At 47.7% G+C, this 17805-nt stretch overlaps 1 protein-coding gene across 6 annotated transcripts in view; it reads right to left on the bottom strand.

The window, feature by feature from the left end:
* CACNA1A (calcium voltage-gated channel subunit alpha1 A) overlaps positions 1 to 17805 on the bottom strand; it is a 215310-nt gene that overhangs the window by 115551 nt on the left and 81954 nt on the right. For all 6 annotated transcript variants that reach the window (XM_038567087.1, XM_038567088.1, XM_038567089.1 and 3 more), the window contains exons 4-5: positions 5799 to 5890; positions 3179 to 3331 (exon numbers count right to left, since the gene is read on the bottom strand). In XM_038567087.1, the coding sequence (XP_038423015.1) occupies positions 3179 to 3331; positions 5799 to 5890 (245 nt within the window). The remainder of the gene's footprint in view (positions 1 to 3178; positions 3332 to 5798; positions 5891 to 17805) is intronic.

Genomic DNA, 17805 nt, shown 5'->3' with positions numbered 1-17805 from the left:
CTCTGAGAGCTGTTCTGGGGGCGAGGGAGGCCAGTACACACAGTACTTACCCTTAGGCACAGGAGCTAAGTTTTCTCCCCAAACAGCAAGAGGCAGATTGTAAAAATGCCACAAGGAAAGAGACACATGCCAACAGATGCCCCTTTCGCTGGCAACCAAAGACGGCTTCCTGGAAACGTTGGGCTGGGCGCCAAAGGTGGGGTCTGAATTCCAAGGTATTGATGGGGTGACCCCGGGAACACATGGAATCAGGGGAGCGCAGAATGACCCCGGGGTGTCCCCACTAGACCAGAGCAGTGGATATGAGAGGACCCTATTCAGTGAGTCACACTTTTGAAGGCTTTCAGAGAATGACGCTGTCAGCCAAGAAAACAAACAGCCAAGTGTGTAAACTCAAGCTCTCCACAAAATAAAAATATATCTCAATGGATGTGTTATGGACACAAATTCCCAACCCCCACTCGGCACGCAGCAGAGAGAAATAAACCAGCACGGAAGGCGTGAATCTCATCGGCCTTTGAAGCTTCGGTTAAACAGAAACTCTAGATCATGCAATGTGACACTCGCCACTCTCAGAAGTGACACCTACTGCTCAAGAAGCAATGACCACTAGTTTAAGTGGCTGGAAATGCCTTCGTCATTCATGCTGGACTTGGTACAGGGGGACTATTATTTAACAAATACAGGCTGGAAAGCAAAATCTTTTAAACATAAGGCTCAGAGCAGGGGGAAGAAAATGCATGTGCTCCTATAATAAATGAGAACCACCGTTTGTTGGGAAGGTCACCTCTGTCCAGAACCTTCTCCATCTCTACCTCACGACCAAGTCTGGCTCAGTTCCCCCCACCCCACCCCGTGGCCCCCTGTGTCAGCCAGTGAGCACTGGTCCTTCCTTTTCTTCAGGGCCACAAGAGCTCCTCAATGTTCGTATTTCGTGGGGAGATAAGAGCAACGAGCTAGTTGCAGACAAGGAGTCTTGTCTCCTCAAACTCTTTTGGAGGCTCTTGGAAAGCAGAAAGCCTTCCACTTTAACTTCACATTTCTCTGCGTGTTTAGCACACTTCTGGGCACGCAGGAACCAGGGTTCTGGGCGATAAAGGAACACAGCTGAAAACCTGTCTCTCCTTAGCACTCCTGCCCAGTGCTTCTTCTGATTTTTAAGCCCCACTCAACCCTCCGCCCCCCCCCCCCATCACGAAACACTCAGAGGGCTGCTTCTAGAAAAGCAACCGTCCAGAGAGTCTGAGGAATTTGGTTATAAATATATTTTAAAATTAACCTGCTGCCTGGGTGTCTGTATATATCTGTCTCTTACTCACACGCCTTATATTTTTAATCGCAAGCTTTTCAGTCATCCTCCTAAAATGAGGCTTCCTAGCCCCCCCCAGCTGCTCCCCCTACATCTGCCCCCTCACAACCCCACTGAGACCTAAGCCAGTTATGTGTCTGCTTGGCTAGAAAGACCAAAAAAAAAAAAAAAAAAAAAAAAAAAAAAAACCACACACACACACCAAACCACCTCAACAAAACCCCCAAACCTAGGCTCTAGGAGTCCTGGTTTCTCTGCTCTTGGCTGACTTTTCCAAGGGGCCCTGCCCTGTATCTCTCCCTCCTGCGTTTCCGCCCGGGTGACGAGGCCAGGCGCAGAAATAGCTCTGCCTCAATTAACACCTTCTTCATCGGGGAGAGAAATAATTAGGACATCCCATATTGAGCAAACTTCACAAGCCCAGGAGAGAAGGAGTCAGGAGGAGCAGGAGAAGAGGAAGAAAAAGGACATCTTGAATAAACGTTCCCTACTGGGTTTTCCTTCCGTCTGGGGCAGTCTGGGGCCAGGGATCTACTACTTGGGGGGTGACCAGGAGGACATGGTGGGTAGGAAGCCACCCCCAGACAGAATCTTCTTCCCGGTGACACAGGCATGAAACCCCTTTCATTTTCTCACATGGCTTCCCCTTCAGCTTCACCATCCACCCTGTCCCTCCCCTGAATTCATGTTTCCCTTGTCCCTCTGACGAGCACTGCCAGCCGGCCTGGCTATACCCAGATGGCAGGTGGTCCCAATACTGACACACAGGCTTCTCTCTTTACCCGATTCCATTTGATTCTTGGGCTTCAGAGAGCAAAAGAGCTTGGAGAGCAGGAGATTTAACTGAAAACATATCTGGAAGCTACCCATTCCCGAGTGTGTGGATGGGGGGATACCACCCTGCTATGCTGCCGATTCAGAGCTGAGTCCCATGAGTGAGACTCCTGCCTTCCTGGCTTTTCTCTGCCTGTCCCCCGACCCATTTCTTGACCCTCACCACTGAAGGGTTGCCCCTGGCACCATGTGTGGAGAGAGGGACCAGGACCTTATGCTAGGTACTATTGGTGTCATGCCTCTTAGCTGGGGTGTCTTCAAGGCACATTCTGGGTGATGCCAGGAGGACCACCCTCTCTCTATTCCTTTTCTCCAGGTAATGGGGATTGCCTCCCACAACGCAATCAGATTTCTTCCTTCCTGATCCGGCTGCCCTTTTTCTTCCTGCTTGAGAACACAGCATGGGCTGCAGTTCCTGCGAGGTTACGAGGTGGAAGCTACTGGCACCCTGTTCATATCTTGCTGTTTACCTGGCCCCCACATACTCCCAGCTGAAAACACTTTTCATGCCTGCTCTAGCCCAGCGTGCAGGTCAGCTAGCTGTGCCAGGACATTAATGCCCACCCAGGCACAGTCCATGTCACTGTCAGACAGAAGTTGGTGGATAACACCCAGGGTCCCTTACCCCCTGCCTGGGATGGCTCTGAGGCATGTGTCCTATGCTATCTCCCTAGGGTACCCAATGGGACTGAGTCCCAGCTGCCCACAATGGTAGCCTGCTTGATAACACCACACCTCTTTACTAGATGTCTTCTTTCCCTGTCTCATGTCCTCACTTCCCCAATGGCACTTCCTGGGATCACTTCCCAAATAAACCACTTACCCCTAGGACAGCTTCTGGGGGACCCCAACACAAGGCCCTAGAACAACAAAGACCTCCAGGGCTACCTCACCCCCTGCCTTTGCCTGCAACACTTTGGAAGGAAGTTCTCCCAGCTGCCAGGAAAAAGAAGCAAAGCCCTGCAGATCCCTTCTAGGAGCTTGTCCCCAAGGGAAGAAGGTTGGGAAAAAACACATCATGCTGCTTAGACCTACCTGTCCCCTCTTCAAAGCAGGTGGTATGAAATTTTCCCATATAAAATTCTAACCCTATGATTGCAAAAATAAGGATTGCAAAAAATAGGAGGAGGCCGATCTGCAGCAGGGGGATCATTGCCTTCATGATCGACTTCAGGACGACTTGTAAACCTGAGAAGACACAAGAGAGCCCCATGGCTCTGTGAGCAAGCACCCCAAACCCTGGGAACCGAGAGCACACACAAGGCTGGAGATGAAGCAATGACAAGGGACCACACAGGATGGTCATCATAAAATGGGAATGAGCCCTCCTAATATGTTATGGTATGTGTTATTTTAAAATATTTTAAAAGTATTTGGCATACTCTGTCATTTGATGACCTAAGAAAGGAGTAGAAATCGATTGCTTTATGAACCATATTCCTGGGTGTTGGGAAGCTTTTACCCAGAGCAGAGTGCCTTTTCCTAATTTTTCCCACCAAGAGGGGGCATCTTTTCCTAATTCATGCAAAGGCACCAGCTAGGTTAGCTGCACCTCTGCACAGAAAAGCAATGTCCCAGTTCCAGTCTCAAGAAACCAGACATCATTTCATTGGCTTCTAGCACAACCCCATGAAGTGGGCACACGTGTAAAATTATCCCCATTTTGCAGAGGTGGGAAGCAAGTCCGAGAAACGTGATTCATCCATGGGAGTTAGAAATCACAGAGGCAGGACTTAAACCCAGGTCTGAGTCATGTCAAATTGGATGTTTGTAGTCATGGTGCTATCAGGAAAGTCTATAGTTAAAATTAGGGTTCAAACAAAAAGCCTGAGGCCTTGCTTCTTGATTAGAAGAACTTCGCACGGCTCATGATTAGCACCTCCTGATGGGTGGAAGCCACAGGGATCTACAATGTAAGGGTGATGCTAATAGAGGTGATGAGGTGGAGCGGTTGAGGCTCTGGACACTGGACGTGGTTAGTGCCCAAGCCAAATATCCTCTGTCACTGGTGTGCCCACTTTCCAGCTCCTGTGGGTGTTGGCTGTTAACGGCTTGCAGCTGCCCCTTCTCTTTGTAAACTGCCCTTGGTTATGGAGAGCTGCCTTAACCTGAGCAGCCACTCTCTTCCAACCTCTCTGTCCCCTGCCCCCAATAAGTGACCAGAGATGGATGGATGAAAGGCCGGCAGTCTCTGCCTCAGGTTGGAGGATAACTCTGGTGCTACTCATACTCCAGAGCTCCCCACGGGATCAGGCCGAGACTGCATCCTTGCTCGGCATCTTCCCTCTCCCATCTTGCTGGCCTCATTCCCTCTCTCCTGACGGCACTCCCCAGATAAAGCAGGGCCATCCGAGCACCTAGCTAAGTCTGCATTGAAGGGACCCAACCTAGTCATCTACTTTCTAGCAATGTGACCTCCAGCAAGTCAGGTCACCACTCTAAATCTTGGTTTCTTCATCTGTAAGTGGGGACTGGAATAGCACCTCCCTCTCAGGATTAAATGAGAAAGCACATATCTGGCAAAGTAGCATCAGAGGTAGAAATTCTTATTAGTATTAGCTTGGGGGTGACTCTTAATTTAATGCAATGCAGGCAACTCCTGGGTTCCTACATACACCTAAACAGAAGTGCCTTCTTTCTACAAAAAGACCCTGCTGGTGGTCGTCTGGGAGATCTTATTCTTTAGATCCGGATGGCAATGAACCTGACAGATGAAGCCAATGAGATGTAAAATGGAACTAAAAATAGAACCTACCTCATAGGCTTGTTGGGAGAACAAATGAGTTTTTTAAATGGCAAATACTTAGAACAGTGCCTGGCACATAGCAAGCGCTTTTTAAATTATTAGTAGTAGTGGGACAGAAACTGAGGCAGTGGGACAGAAAAAGGTCAGTACTGTTTGGTTTTGATTTTTGGCAGCTGAACCTACATCTGACCCTGAATATGGCAGCCATGCCCATAGGGTGGAGCAGAAGCACCCTTGGAGGAGGAGAAAGCAAGCAGATGGGACAAGAATGGGCTCTGGAGCTCATCACTGTCAAGCTGCCAAAGCCCAGGTGCAAAATTTAACCTGTCTGAGCCTCAGCCTTTCAATCTGTAAAATGGGTTCATCAGACGATTGTGAAGACAAACTAATAAGACAATTCACTTTAAGTTCTCTCTATAGTGTCCAATATGCAGCAGGCACTCAATAGATGGTCACAGTCACTGATACCAGTGTTACTGGCCAGGCTCAGGGTAACAATCACTAACCCTAGTCCTGCCTTTCTCAGCCACATGACTCTGCTCAAACTATTCAGCTGCTCTGAGCCTCAATTTCCACAACTGCAAAATGGAGATATTAAAACTCTCTCCCAACTTCACAAAGTTGTGAGTACTGGCTGAGATAGTATGAGCATGGCTCCTGATAGACAGCAGGTGCTCACTAAATGGGTGCTATGGTTATAGGTGAGGCTCCTGGCTTGCTTTCAGAAGCTCACCAAGACCTGCAGCCAGGTTCCTGGGCATCCCTTGGGAGCTTTCTGCCTAAGAGAAGGCTGCGCTATCACAGGCTGGGAGCACCCAGGGGCCACTTCTGAGATGCTCTGCAGAGGGGAAACTGAGGACTCCCGGGACCCCTAAGCAGACCCCTTGCCAGGGTCAGAAACTCACGCACTTGGGATTCCAGACACCAGCTTGAGCGGCCTCAGCACTCGAACTGCCCTCAGCGTCCGTAGGTCAAACTCCGTCCCAACTGTCGCCAAGATGCTGGAAGAAAGAAGCCAGAGTGGAAAACAGAGGGTGGGTTTCAGGGTCAGATGGGAGTGGGATGTCATTTATTGGCTAGGTGACCACAGGCATGTGACCTTACATTGCTGGCCTCAGTTTCATCCCCTGTATTAACCGTTCCTGCCTTACAGGATAAAAGATGATTTACAAAGACCCCCAACTAGGGTGTATGATTGATGGTAGTCAATAGATGCTAGACTGAGGAATGGAAGCTTCCTGCCACATATGGTAGGGGTGAGGTCCAATATATTTCACAATGCACAATTGGAATGAATTGTGGGGTGGCCCAGGAGCCCAGGGGAGGGGCTAGGGAGAGTGGCAGGACCTTTGGGGCTTGGTGCTCTTTACCAACTGGCAGGAAAGTGGTTCAGTATTAGGAGCCCAATCCACATGGGGTTTGAATCCTGGCTCTGCCATTTCCCAGCTGGGTGACCTTGGACAAGCCAGTACTCCTCTCTGTGTCTCAGTTTCCCCTTTTGTGGAAGAGGGATAAAACAGTACTGAAAACGCCTCAAAGGGGTGTGGGGATTAAACAATTGATACATGTGCTGTGGTCAGCATGGTGCCCAGCACATAGGAAGTATGCTAAGCTACTTGGAAATAAATGAAAAGGAAAAAAAAAACCCACAGAAAACCAAACCAAACAATGAACATGGCTCTGCTGGTGTGGACTAGCTTGGTGCAGCTGAGGAAGCATGAGAAGGCCAGTATGGCTGGAGCCAAGCCAGCCAGAGTGACAGTGGGAGGAGGTGAGGGCAGGGTGGTGATGGGCAGATCGTGCAGGGCCCTGTGGGTTGTGGTTTGGTTCCCTCTCCAAGTGACGTGGGAGCCACAGAAGGTTCTGAGCACTGGAGGGATGGGACATGATCTGTATTACAAGAAAGCCTCCTGTGAGGCAAGGCCAGAAATTGGTGGTGGTGGGGGGGTGATGGGGCCACTGCATTTCAGGTGAGCTGTGGCGGGTCTGGGCCAGGCAGGGCTGGACCCAGCGGTACTGCTGAGACGAATCTGACTCCGCCCTCAGATGATCTCACAAGTGGGTGAGGTTCAAGTATAGTCTCCATAGCCCCAGGCTACAGGACAATGAGGAGGACCTGAATACAGATAGGAGGGCTGGGGTCAGCATTGCCAGGGAGCCCAAGTACAAGGAGGCAGCATGGCACAAAATCTCAGATCTGGAGTTAAACCTTGGTCCTGCGTTTTCTCATTGTGTGGCCTTTGTCCTAACCTGTTAAAGCCCCAGAAATGCAGATAATCTGGCCCCACTCTGGCCCAGTGCAATCCTAACAGGCACCTATTTACTATGTTCCATCCCCCATCCTGGAAGGGTGAGAAGGAATTAGGAGGGGATGGGATGGGGCAGGGAAGTCTTCTGTGTCCAAGAAAACCCTATGGAGGCAGAGGCTTTGTTCAGGATATTGGTGGGGAGAAATGGGTGGGCTGGTGTTGGAGGCTGTGAACTGGACGCTGAGGAGGTGGGTCTTATCGTGTGGACAGTGGGAGTCATGTAAGGTTTCAGAGCAGGGGAGGGATGTGATTAGGGTTGGCGTGGTGAAGACAAGGCTGACAGCTGACAGGACAGATGGGCAGTGATGGAGGCAGAGTGAGGAGGGAGCGGTGAGAGCAGGCCAGCGTAATGAGGGCTGGAACTAGGACAAAGGCAGTGGGAGTACAAAGGAGGCCCCAATTTAAATATAGCTGCCATTGATTGCTGGGCATCAGGGAGCTTGCCTGGGCTCATCAAATCCTCCCTGTATCCCAGCAGTCGGCAGGATGAGTCCCATTTTCCCGAGGAAACTAGAGCCCAGAGAAGTTACAAATGCATGGAGGTCCACGCCACTGAGTAAGAACTCAAAGCCAGGACCCCAAGACTCCAAAACCCCAGTTCTCCACCTCACATGATTCATTGGATAGGGTGGGGGCCGTGGTGGGAAAGACAGGAAAGAAGAATGGCTTCCCGGTTCTGAATGAGCCACTAAGCAACGGTTGTTCATTTATGCAATGAGGGTTTATTGAGCACCTACTATAGGTGCCTGAGGACACTGCCATGAACAAAGAGACAATGGGAAAACATGATCTGTCAGATGGTGGGAAGCGCTATAGAGAATAATATGGTAGCCACCAGAGCTTCCCATGGAAAGATTGAGCATGGTGGGATGGGAACAAGAGGAATCAAAGATGTCTGCAGGGTTTCGGCCTGAGCTGCCTGAAGGCTGGAGTCACGGTAAATTGAGATGGGAAAGGAGTAGGTTTGGAGGAGGAAGATCCAGGAGGAAGATGAAGCCTGGGCTGTGGACACGTTGAGTTAGAGATGCCAGGTTTCTGTAACTTCCTTATTAAAACTTTCCATTGGCTTCCATCAGTCTTGGAATAAAATCCAAACTCTGTGGTGACCACAAGACCTTGTATGCCTTGACTCCCACTGACTGCCCTGTGCCACCACACTCTGGCCACTCTGACCTGTTCCTCCAGCAGGGAAAGCTCTTTCCTGCCATGGGAATGTTACATTGGCTATTTCTTCTACTGCAAATGCCTGTCCTCCCCAACTCTCTCCTTCTTTGCCCTGCTGGCCCTCTTCACATCCTTTAGAGCTCACAGTTTGCTTCTTGGAGAGGATCTCCCTGGCCCCTCTAGCTAAAGAGATCCTTCACTCTCCAGAATTATATTGGTTATTAATCTGTTTTTATTATTCACCTCTTCTTCTAGATTGTGAGTACCATGAAGACAAACATCTTTTTTTTGTAGTACCTGTAGCACCTTTTGTGGCCTAGCAGGTATCAATAAATATCTGGTAATGGTGAGAAAAGAGTGGCGGAAAATGGTTATGGTAGACCAGATATTCTAGGGTAGACAGGTCAAATGAAAAAAGCCAAGGGCTCCTAGTGGAATGTTGGGGAAGAGCAACATTTTAAGAGAGAAATCGTAGAGGCAGGAGGTTGGTGAGAAAGAGGAAGCCACAGAGATGGGAGGAAACCTGTCAGAGAGTGTCATCCCTGGGGGTCAAGTTCAAAAGTGTTTTGAGGAAGGCAAGGTCACTGATCTTCAGGGTAGCCCCTGGATGAGTCAGGTGCAAACGATGAGAAGCATCAGGTCATGGGAGAGTCTTGCCATGGCTGATGGCTGGAGACAAGAGTAACCAGAAACAAGAGCCTGGATATGAGATAGGAGGATTTTCAGGGTGAGAGACACTAAATATGTTTATATGTCCAGAGAGAAAAGTCGATAATGTATCCCTTGGCCTTTAGAGCTCAGCTGCCCGATATGGTAACCACTAGCCACACATAGCTGTTTAAATATACCCTTAATTTAATTTAAGTTAAATCAGACATTTAGTTTTTTCAGTTGCATTAGTTGCACTTACACATAGCTGTTTAAATATATAATTAAATTAAATTAAATTAGACTTCCAGCCCCTCAGTTGCATTAGACATATTTCAAGTGCTCTATAGCCACATGTGGAGAGTTGGTTTCCATCATCGTAGAAAGTTCCACCGGATGGCGCTGCTCTTGCATGTCTAACCCCTACCCCCCCCCCCCAGGGCAGGAATTTTCATGTTTTGTTCACAGCTGTATCCCCGAAACATAAAACTGTGCCTGGCATACAGCAGGTGCTCAATAAATGCTTGTCGAATAAATAATAAGGAAGTGAAATGTAGAAAAGCCTAGAGATAACTAATAGTATATTCTAGAAGAGATGGAAGGCTGGGTAGAAGAAGGACTTGTCTTAAACTAGGAAAAGGATTGTGAAAGGTACTGAGGGTTGTTTATCCAACAACCAATCCCTTGCCAGGGGAGTCTCTCTTCCATCAGAGTCATAAAATGGCCAATAGTCTCTTTTCCCCAGGATTCCTTTCGATGGGAGCACTGTCACATGACCCAATCATGTACCTTATGGGACCTGAGAGAAAGCCTGCTGGGGGCTTCTGGGAAAGAGTTTCTCTCCCCTAAGAGTAACATGGCAGGTGACAACCTCTCCTCTTTTTTAGCCAGATGCTCTTGTGTAGACATCTTGGAACATGGTGGCCATCTTGGGACCATGAGTGGTAAAGGTTACCAGAAAAGTCCTTACACTGGAGATGACAGAGTGGAAAGATGGGAAGGATTCCTTGGGAACATCACCAAGCTGTGGAGCCAACCATGCATCCAACCACCCAGCCTCCAGACTTCTTGTAATGTAGATGGCAAACAGCCTTTCTAAGAGCCAGGCAGCTTGGGTTCAAATCCCTGTTCCTCCAATCACTAGCTGTGTGACCCTGGGCAAGTCACACAACTTTTCTGTTCCTTAGTTTCCTGAATTGTAAGATGAGGATGACAATCGTGCTTACCCTGATAGGCATGGGAGTTTATGCGAGGTGCTTGGAACTGAGCTTGAAATTTACTAAGTCCGACATAAATGTTTGGTCATAAATTTTCTTCCTCATCATTTTTATTCTTCTTGTGTTACTTGTGGCTAAGTTATACCAGAATCTGCTGATAAAGGCAAGTCATTGAGTTTTTCCTTTGTCAGGTTGTATATTTGTTGCTTTACATACTGAGATCCCATTTTATGCCCCAGTATCTTTATTAGCTGAGTGTTCTATTCTCATTTCATTGACAGGGATATTGAGACCCAGGGGGTGAGCTACTTGTCCATGGTCACATAGCTAACATGTGGTGCCTGGCTCCTGGGTCTGGCTGTGCCACCTCCGCTGTGCTGCCCCTGGTTGACTCCACTACCCCATTTACCCTCTCCCTGGGACTTCAGCCAAGCTCATACCTCCGCTAACCCAAGTGTAGAAAGGAGCTAGATTTTTCTCTGCCGGTTGGAAGTCAGGATGTCAATAAATATTTGTGGAGGAATAACTACCATGTGCTAGGTGGGTGAGGAGGGAAGTATGTGCAAAGGCCCTGGGGCTGGAGAGATCTCATGGTAAAGGGTGAGGTTACTGGCTGAGAGGGAGGGCTTGAGGACAGAAGAGCAATGAAGAGATGTCAGCATGGTTAGAAAGCAAGAGAGAATGTGTGGGGGCTGCTCTGGACCTTTAAGCTCAGGTTAGAAGTACCTGTCCCCATAGACAGGGTCAAATCTTCCTGATATGGGTACTTAGAAGCATAACTGCTTCTCATGCAGTCTATATCCTTGCCATTCATAGATTGTGCAAATCCTCTTCAAGTTTATTTTTATATCACTTGGCTTTTACCTCCTTTTGGGAAAAGTATTTCTAAAATTTCTTTTTAAAAAATCTTCAAACTGGGAGAGAGTCAAGTTCATCGTTCTCCTCAGTTTATGGCATCTTTCCACTTTGGTCTGTACAATGCCCCTCTTCGTTCACTCTCTCGTTCGTTCGTTCGTTCATTCATTCCTTCTTATCACCAAACCCTACTTTCATTCGTCTCCTTGGAGAGACAACCAATATAATGTTTAATTTGGTCTTATTGGAGTGCATTCTTGCAAAACATGTGCTTTATTTTGAGTGCTTATATTTTTAACTTACATTGACGGCACGAAGTTAAAGCATATTCTGTTGTTTCCTGTTTTCACCCAGAACCATGTTTTTAAGCCCTATCCTGGGTGGTCTATTGGATGTGCCATCTGGAGCTTTCACTGGGCCCGAGGCTCCGTAGGTACATCTGCCACATTCCTGTTCCCCAGGGATGGACACCGGGTGGCCTCCAGCTCCATTTCCACAGATGCTGCTGGAGTGAACATCCACCCCTTACAGACTCAGTGAAAATCTGCCTGGGGTGGGTGCCTGGGTACATAATTGCTGGTGACTCTGACTTAACCAGACTTACTTAGCACTGCTAATGACTTTTCCCATGGCCACTCAGGGCACACACTCAGGAGTGGGGCAGGAGCTTCCTCTGTCCCCACATTCTGCTGACCCTTGGCTTATCCACCGTGCTGATTTTTCCTACTATGAGAGGTATACAGAAACACTCGCTGTTTTGGGTGCCTGGGTGGCTCAGTTAAGCATCTGCCTTCAGCTCAGGTCATGACCCAGGGTGCTGGGACTGAGTCCTGCATCAGGCTCCCTGCTCAGCGGGGAGTCTGCTTCTCCCTCTCCCTCTGCCCTCCCCCTGCTTGTGATCTCTCTCTCTCAAATAAATAAATAAAATCTTTTAAAAAAAGAGAAACACTCGCTGTTTTAATTTTCATCTTTCTGATTACAAATGATTTTGAGTACCACGTCATAGACTGATTAGCTTTTCAGACTTCTCTTCCCTAATCTTCCTGAACACAGTTTTTGCCTGTTTTCCTATTGGGGTTGTGCGTTATTCTTGTTGACTTGCAGATGCCTTGTATAGTCTTAATCAGTGCTGCCCAATACGGCAGCCATTGGCCACATGTGGCTATGGACACTGGAAATGTGGCTCGTGGGAGTGAGGAGCTGCATTTTAGATTGTATTTACTTCTAATTCATTTGCATTGAAAACAGTTGCATGTAGCTAAGGAGTAATGTAAAAAGCAATAAAAGGATGCCTGGGTGGCTGAGTAGGTTAAGCATCTGCCTTTGGCTCAGGTCGTGATCCCAAGGTCCTGGGATCAAGTTCCACATTGGGCTCTCTGCTCAGCAGGGAGCCTGCTTCTCCTCCCACTTGTGCTCTCTCTCACTCTCAAATAAATAAATAAATAAAATCTTTTTTAAAAATGATAGCAATAAGATATTAATCTCTGGTCAGTTATTTTTTACCATCCTAGGCAATATTTACAAATACTACTTTAGTTCTTCTCAAGTACCAGGTGCTGGTCTACATGATTTACAAATATTTTTTTAAAGATTTTATTTATTTATTTGAGAGAGAGCGAGAGAGAGAAAGCCTGTGAGAGAAAGACAGATCACGAGCTGGGGGAGAAGCAAATTCCCCACTGAGCAGGGAGCTTGATGTGGGGCTTGATCCCAGGACCCCTGGGATCATGACCTGAGCTGAAGGTAGATGCTGAGCACCCAGGCACCCTAATTTATAAGTATTAAAACTCCTAACTACCCCGTATGTAGATACCATTCTTCCCATTTTGTTGATGAGGAAATGGAGGCATAAAGAGGTTGAGTAACTTGCTTGTGGACTCACAGGAAACAGTAAAGCAAGACTGGGATGTGGACAGTTTGGTTCCTGAACTGTCCCCATTATGTCTTTTTTGAACAGAACATTCATTTTCATCTAATCAATTATTAGTAGTAGTATTTTGCCTTGGAGTTTCTGCTTTTAACGTTCTGGTTAAGAAGCCCTTCTCTGGGACACCTGGGTACCTCAGGTAGTGATTCCGGGGTCCTGGGATCAAGTTCCACATCAGGCTCCCTGCATGGAGCCTGCTTCTCCCTCTGCCTATGTCTCTGCCTCTCTATCTGTGTCTCTCATGAATAAATAAATAAAATCTTAAAAAAAAAAAAAAAAGGAAGCCCTTTTTCTATCCTGGGCCACACAGATATTCTCTGGTGTTTTCTCTCATGAAGGTCAAGCTCTGACCACTCACTCGAGGTCCTCCTGAGCACCTAAACCTCAGCATGGGGCTGTCCTTCCACTTATTTGTCTTTTAAAGTACAGGATTACACAAAAGGACACGGTTCTATTTTGGGTGATTCCTGAAGCGCTCTTAAAACACAGTGTTTTCTCAAATATAAAGGAGCAGGAGCAGATGTAAAAATCCCAGAAGGAGAGAGGTAAGTGATTATAGAAAAGATGGGCACTCCAGAGGGGTGAGTCTGGTGGGGGTGGGAAGGGATGGCCATTGAGCCGAGACAAGCATGTTTGGAGGAGGATCAGCAGGTCACCAGCTTGCTGAAGGGCACTGTTCTGATCACTTACTGATTGGAAGGGAAACTCATCCCTGAGCCTCTGGAACAGGAGTGGGGAAGATAATATGGTGACTGCAGGGGGCTAGGAGTCTTCCACATAGAGGGGATCTAAGTTTGCAAGATATGTGCATCAAGTCGGTGCAGAAGGAGAGCTTGAAGGCCCAAATGAGACATTTGATGGAGTAAAGCTCTCGAGGAAATGGACGAGTAGGTTTTCAATTTAATTCCCAGACATTTAGCGAGCACCTCCTGAGGGAGAGGCACTCCCAGATCAAAATAAAAACAAAAGCTCAATTCTCGCCCGCAGCTGGTGGGAACTAAGACTGGTCCCTCTGAGGTGCAGAATTGTTAGGGCAGTTTCCGCCAGAGCTAAATGGCCTCCTCCCCGTGACCCAGAAACCCCAGTCCTAGGAACGCCTCCCGCCAAACACAAGCACGAGAGCCTTGACAGTTTTCTCCGTAATAGCTGCAAAGTGCAGAGCACCCAAATGCCCATCACTCAAGTGCAGCACACCCAGCCATGACACTGAACTTTGCACAGCTCCCTCAACACCATGGACAGATCTCACACACACAACAGCAAGGGAAGGAAGCCAATGGGAGTGTGCCATGTGATCCCCGTGTTTGCAATTCAAAAATAAGTGAGACTAATCCATGCTGTCCCATGTCATGGTGGGGTGACCAGTGACTGGAGGGGAATGGGGTTTCTGGAGGTTGGGGACATTCTGTTGCTTGATTTGGGTGCCGGTTACATGAGTGTGTTCAGTTTTTGAAAATCACTCGCTGTACTCATGTATGTGCGCTTTTCTGAAAGTATGTTCTACTTGACTATAAAGTAGAAAAAGCAGAATTATAAGGAAGGTAATGTTTACAGAGTGCTTGCTGGGGCCAGGCATATGTATTGTTTTAATCAATCCCATGATGACCCAATGAAGTGGGGCCTATCATTCCTCCTACTTTCCAGATCAGAGAGGTTGAGTCACTGCTCCAAGCCAACACAGCTGGTACATGGCCTAGATGGATTTTGGTTCCATCTCCTATACATTTCTCATTACTCTGCAACATTCCCCAGACTTGGAAAAGTGAAGGGCCATGGATTTCTCTAAGACAGAGGAGAAAAAAAAAAAAAAAGATGATGATGATCCTGAGGAAATTGAAAGGAAGGGAGTTCATAAAAGTTGGCAAGATCTCAAGGAATCAGGAGAAGATTGGAAGCAGATGTGGGGTGAATTTAATAAGGCAGTGACTAAAGATGAAGACATGTTGAGGGATACTGAAGATCTGAATAAGAGCCATTGTGCAGGAAAGAAAGGAACCCTTCTCACTGGTTCTCTCAAGGCCATTCTAATCTCAGTAATTGTTTCCCAGCATGGCAAGGAATTATACAGTCTTACTGCTCCATATTCCCATTCATAGGCATTATCACCATGGTGGGTGGGCTGACACCCATTTTGATGATGAGCAAACTGAGGTTCTAAGAGGTCAGGTGTCTTGTCTGAGATCCCATACTGCTAAATGTCAGAGCTGACTTGAACTGAAAACTTCTGCCTCTTCTCTGCCTCATGGGGTAAGCCTCCACCCCAGCAAGCTGCTCACACAGCCTTCCTGCCTCTCCCTTTGCTTCTTTATCCAGAGAACCTCCTCCCTATGGATCCACAGCTCTGCCTGCCTTTAGAACAGCCTCTTCCACTGCCCAGGCTTACCCCTGACTTCTTTCTCTTCCATCCCATAACCTGCAGGGCCTCAGGGGACACTGCAGCCTTGCTGTGATGGTGGAAATGTTTTATTCTGAGCTGTCCGATATGGCAGCCAACAGCCATGTGTGGCTAGTAAGCATTTAAAATGTGGCTGAGCAAGTGAATTTTTCATTTGGGCTCATTTTAATTGATTTACATTTATATTTTATACCATAGCTATGTATGGCTAGTGGCCACTGCGTTGTACTTTGCAGCTTTGTAGTTGCATTATAGAGTAGATTACATAAACAAGCATATGTAGCCAGTCACACACTGGTGTGTGCTTATTATTCCCTATTTGCGCCCCCCCCCCAGGTCCATTCTCCAGCTTGTGCTATGCCCTGCAAAGTTGACTCCTGTGGGCTGCATCTCCCAGAATGCTTTGCTCTGGTTCCTATTGGGTTTGGCCAATGGGAGACACAAACAGGAGGTGACAGAGAGGGGTTGGAGTATTGTTTCCACCCTCTTTCCCTAGTTCTGAGCCTAGTTATTCCTGTGTGGCCCTGTTTCAGCTGAGTTCCAAAAGTGTTAGGATAGGAATGACTTCTCTCATGGGATCTCAACATCCCTTACCTGTTTCCTTTACCTGCCCCCACCTCTTTAAGGAGTTTCTTCATGGCCCGCTCTTCATTTGAAACCATCTGGTGGGTGAGTTCTGTTTCCTGTGGAGACCTTGACTGATAAAAGGTGGGATGAATGGATGATCCATGAAGGGTTCCCATCTGAGTGTTCTGAAATCCCCCAGTTTCTGAGACAAAGATCTCTGGAGAAGCAAGACTTGATTACAAGTTTCCTAACCTCAAGGGGGCAGGGATACTCTGTTGCCTTTCCAAGTAAGTCTTCAAGTTAGGGAAGAGACATCCCATCAGATTCTTGCCTCACCCACTGCAGAGCAAGAGCAATTCTTCACCAAAGGAAACCCAAGAAAACAGAGGAGGTGTAAGAAGATAAGGGTGTCTGAAAGCTGTCCTAAGGTAGGACTTGTCAGGGGAAGATCCCAGGAAGATGTGGAGCTCAGTTCCCATTGTTCTCTGTCTCTTCTTCCTGGGCACTCAGCTGAACTGCATAGCCCAGCCTTGCTGCTAGGTGTGGCCCTGTGACTAAGCCCTGGCCAGTCAAAGGAGAGCAGAAACCATGTGGACTACTTGTAGGCCTGGTCCAGAAATATGTCCTGGGTGCCTTTCTCCATTCTTTTCCCTTCTGTGGCTTCATGCCAAGAAACACAGAGACCTTAGAAGCCCTGTGTTGAAGACGATGAGCCACAATATGGAAGGAGCCTGGGATTCGGCCTCCCTGCTTGGAGGAGAGCTGCCCACTGTTTATAAATACCTATTTTGGACTTTCTGTGTGTGAAAGAATTAACTTCTATTGTGTTTGAGTTCATATACATCTTGGGGGTTCTTTGTGACAGCAGCAAGCACTTACCCAATACACTTACTAGTATCTTAACTTACCTAATACACAGTGACTAATACACTTGTGCAGCTAAAATGTCAGCCCCATGAAGCCACAGATCTGTTTCCTATTCCCTGCTGGACCCTTAGTACATGGTAGGCTTCAATAAGTATTTGTTGACTGAGCTGTCAGCTTCAATTTTTCTTTTCAGCTGAGTAGAAGGCAGATGAGGATAGCAGATGTGAGCTCTGGCTCTCAGGTGGGAAGGGGCTGGCTTTGTATCCTGACCAATTATCTACTAACTGTCTACTTTGGGCAAATTCCCAAGCCTCAGTTTCCTCATAGGGAGGAGAAAGAATTATATAAAAGCTTTTTCTTTTTGTGGACAGTGGGAGGGTTCAATGTGACCATTCATGAAAAGTGCTGAGCACACTGCCTGATGCATAGTAAGCCCTCAGGAAGTAGTGGTCACGATGATTTGGACATTTCTTGTTCTCTGGGCAAACCAACTCTGAAACTGTCCCTGCCATCAGGTCTGACAAATTTCAAGCCCCGAGGTATGAGTGGGGGAGGGGAGAGGCAGGGTTTGAGCCTGGGATTATAGCCAAAGACCAACTCAGGAAATGCTATTCCACTCCCATGATCCTTCTGCTGTCTCAAGAGGGCTTGAGACTCCGTTTCTCATCCTGACCTCAGACTAACTCTGCGGGAATTAGACTCATGGCTTTGGGGCTCAGAGCAGCTGCCTCTGGATCGGGGGGGGGGGTCTACTGGGGACCCAGAACTTGGGGAAACCAGAGGAGTCCTCAGGACTAATGGAGGAAACGGGCCATAGTTTAAATTCAGGGCATCCTACATTTGGGGGGTATTCTTCTTATTACAACCAGCCTGGAGGTATGGGAGATTGGACACATGCCTTAGGCTGATCAGATTTTTCTCCCCCATTAATTAAAATGTGAATCACAGCTGAGTCACTGAAGAAAGA

Source organism: Canis lupus, chromosome 20, assembly GCF_011100685.1.
Source record: "Canis lupus familiaris isolate Mischka breed German Shepherd chromosome 20, alternate assembly UU_Cfam_GSD_1.0, whole genome shotgun sequence".
NCBI lineage: Eukaryota > Metazoa > Chordata > Mammalia > Carnivora > Canidae > Canis > Canis lupus.
The sequence above is the reverse complement of the archived record's forward strand: the minus strand, read 5'-3'. Positions and strand labels throughout refer to the sequence as shown.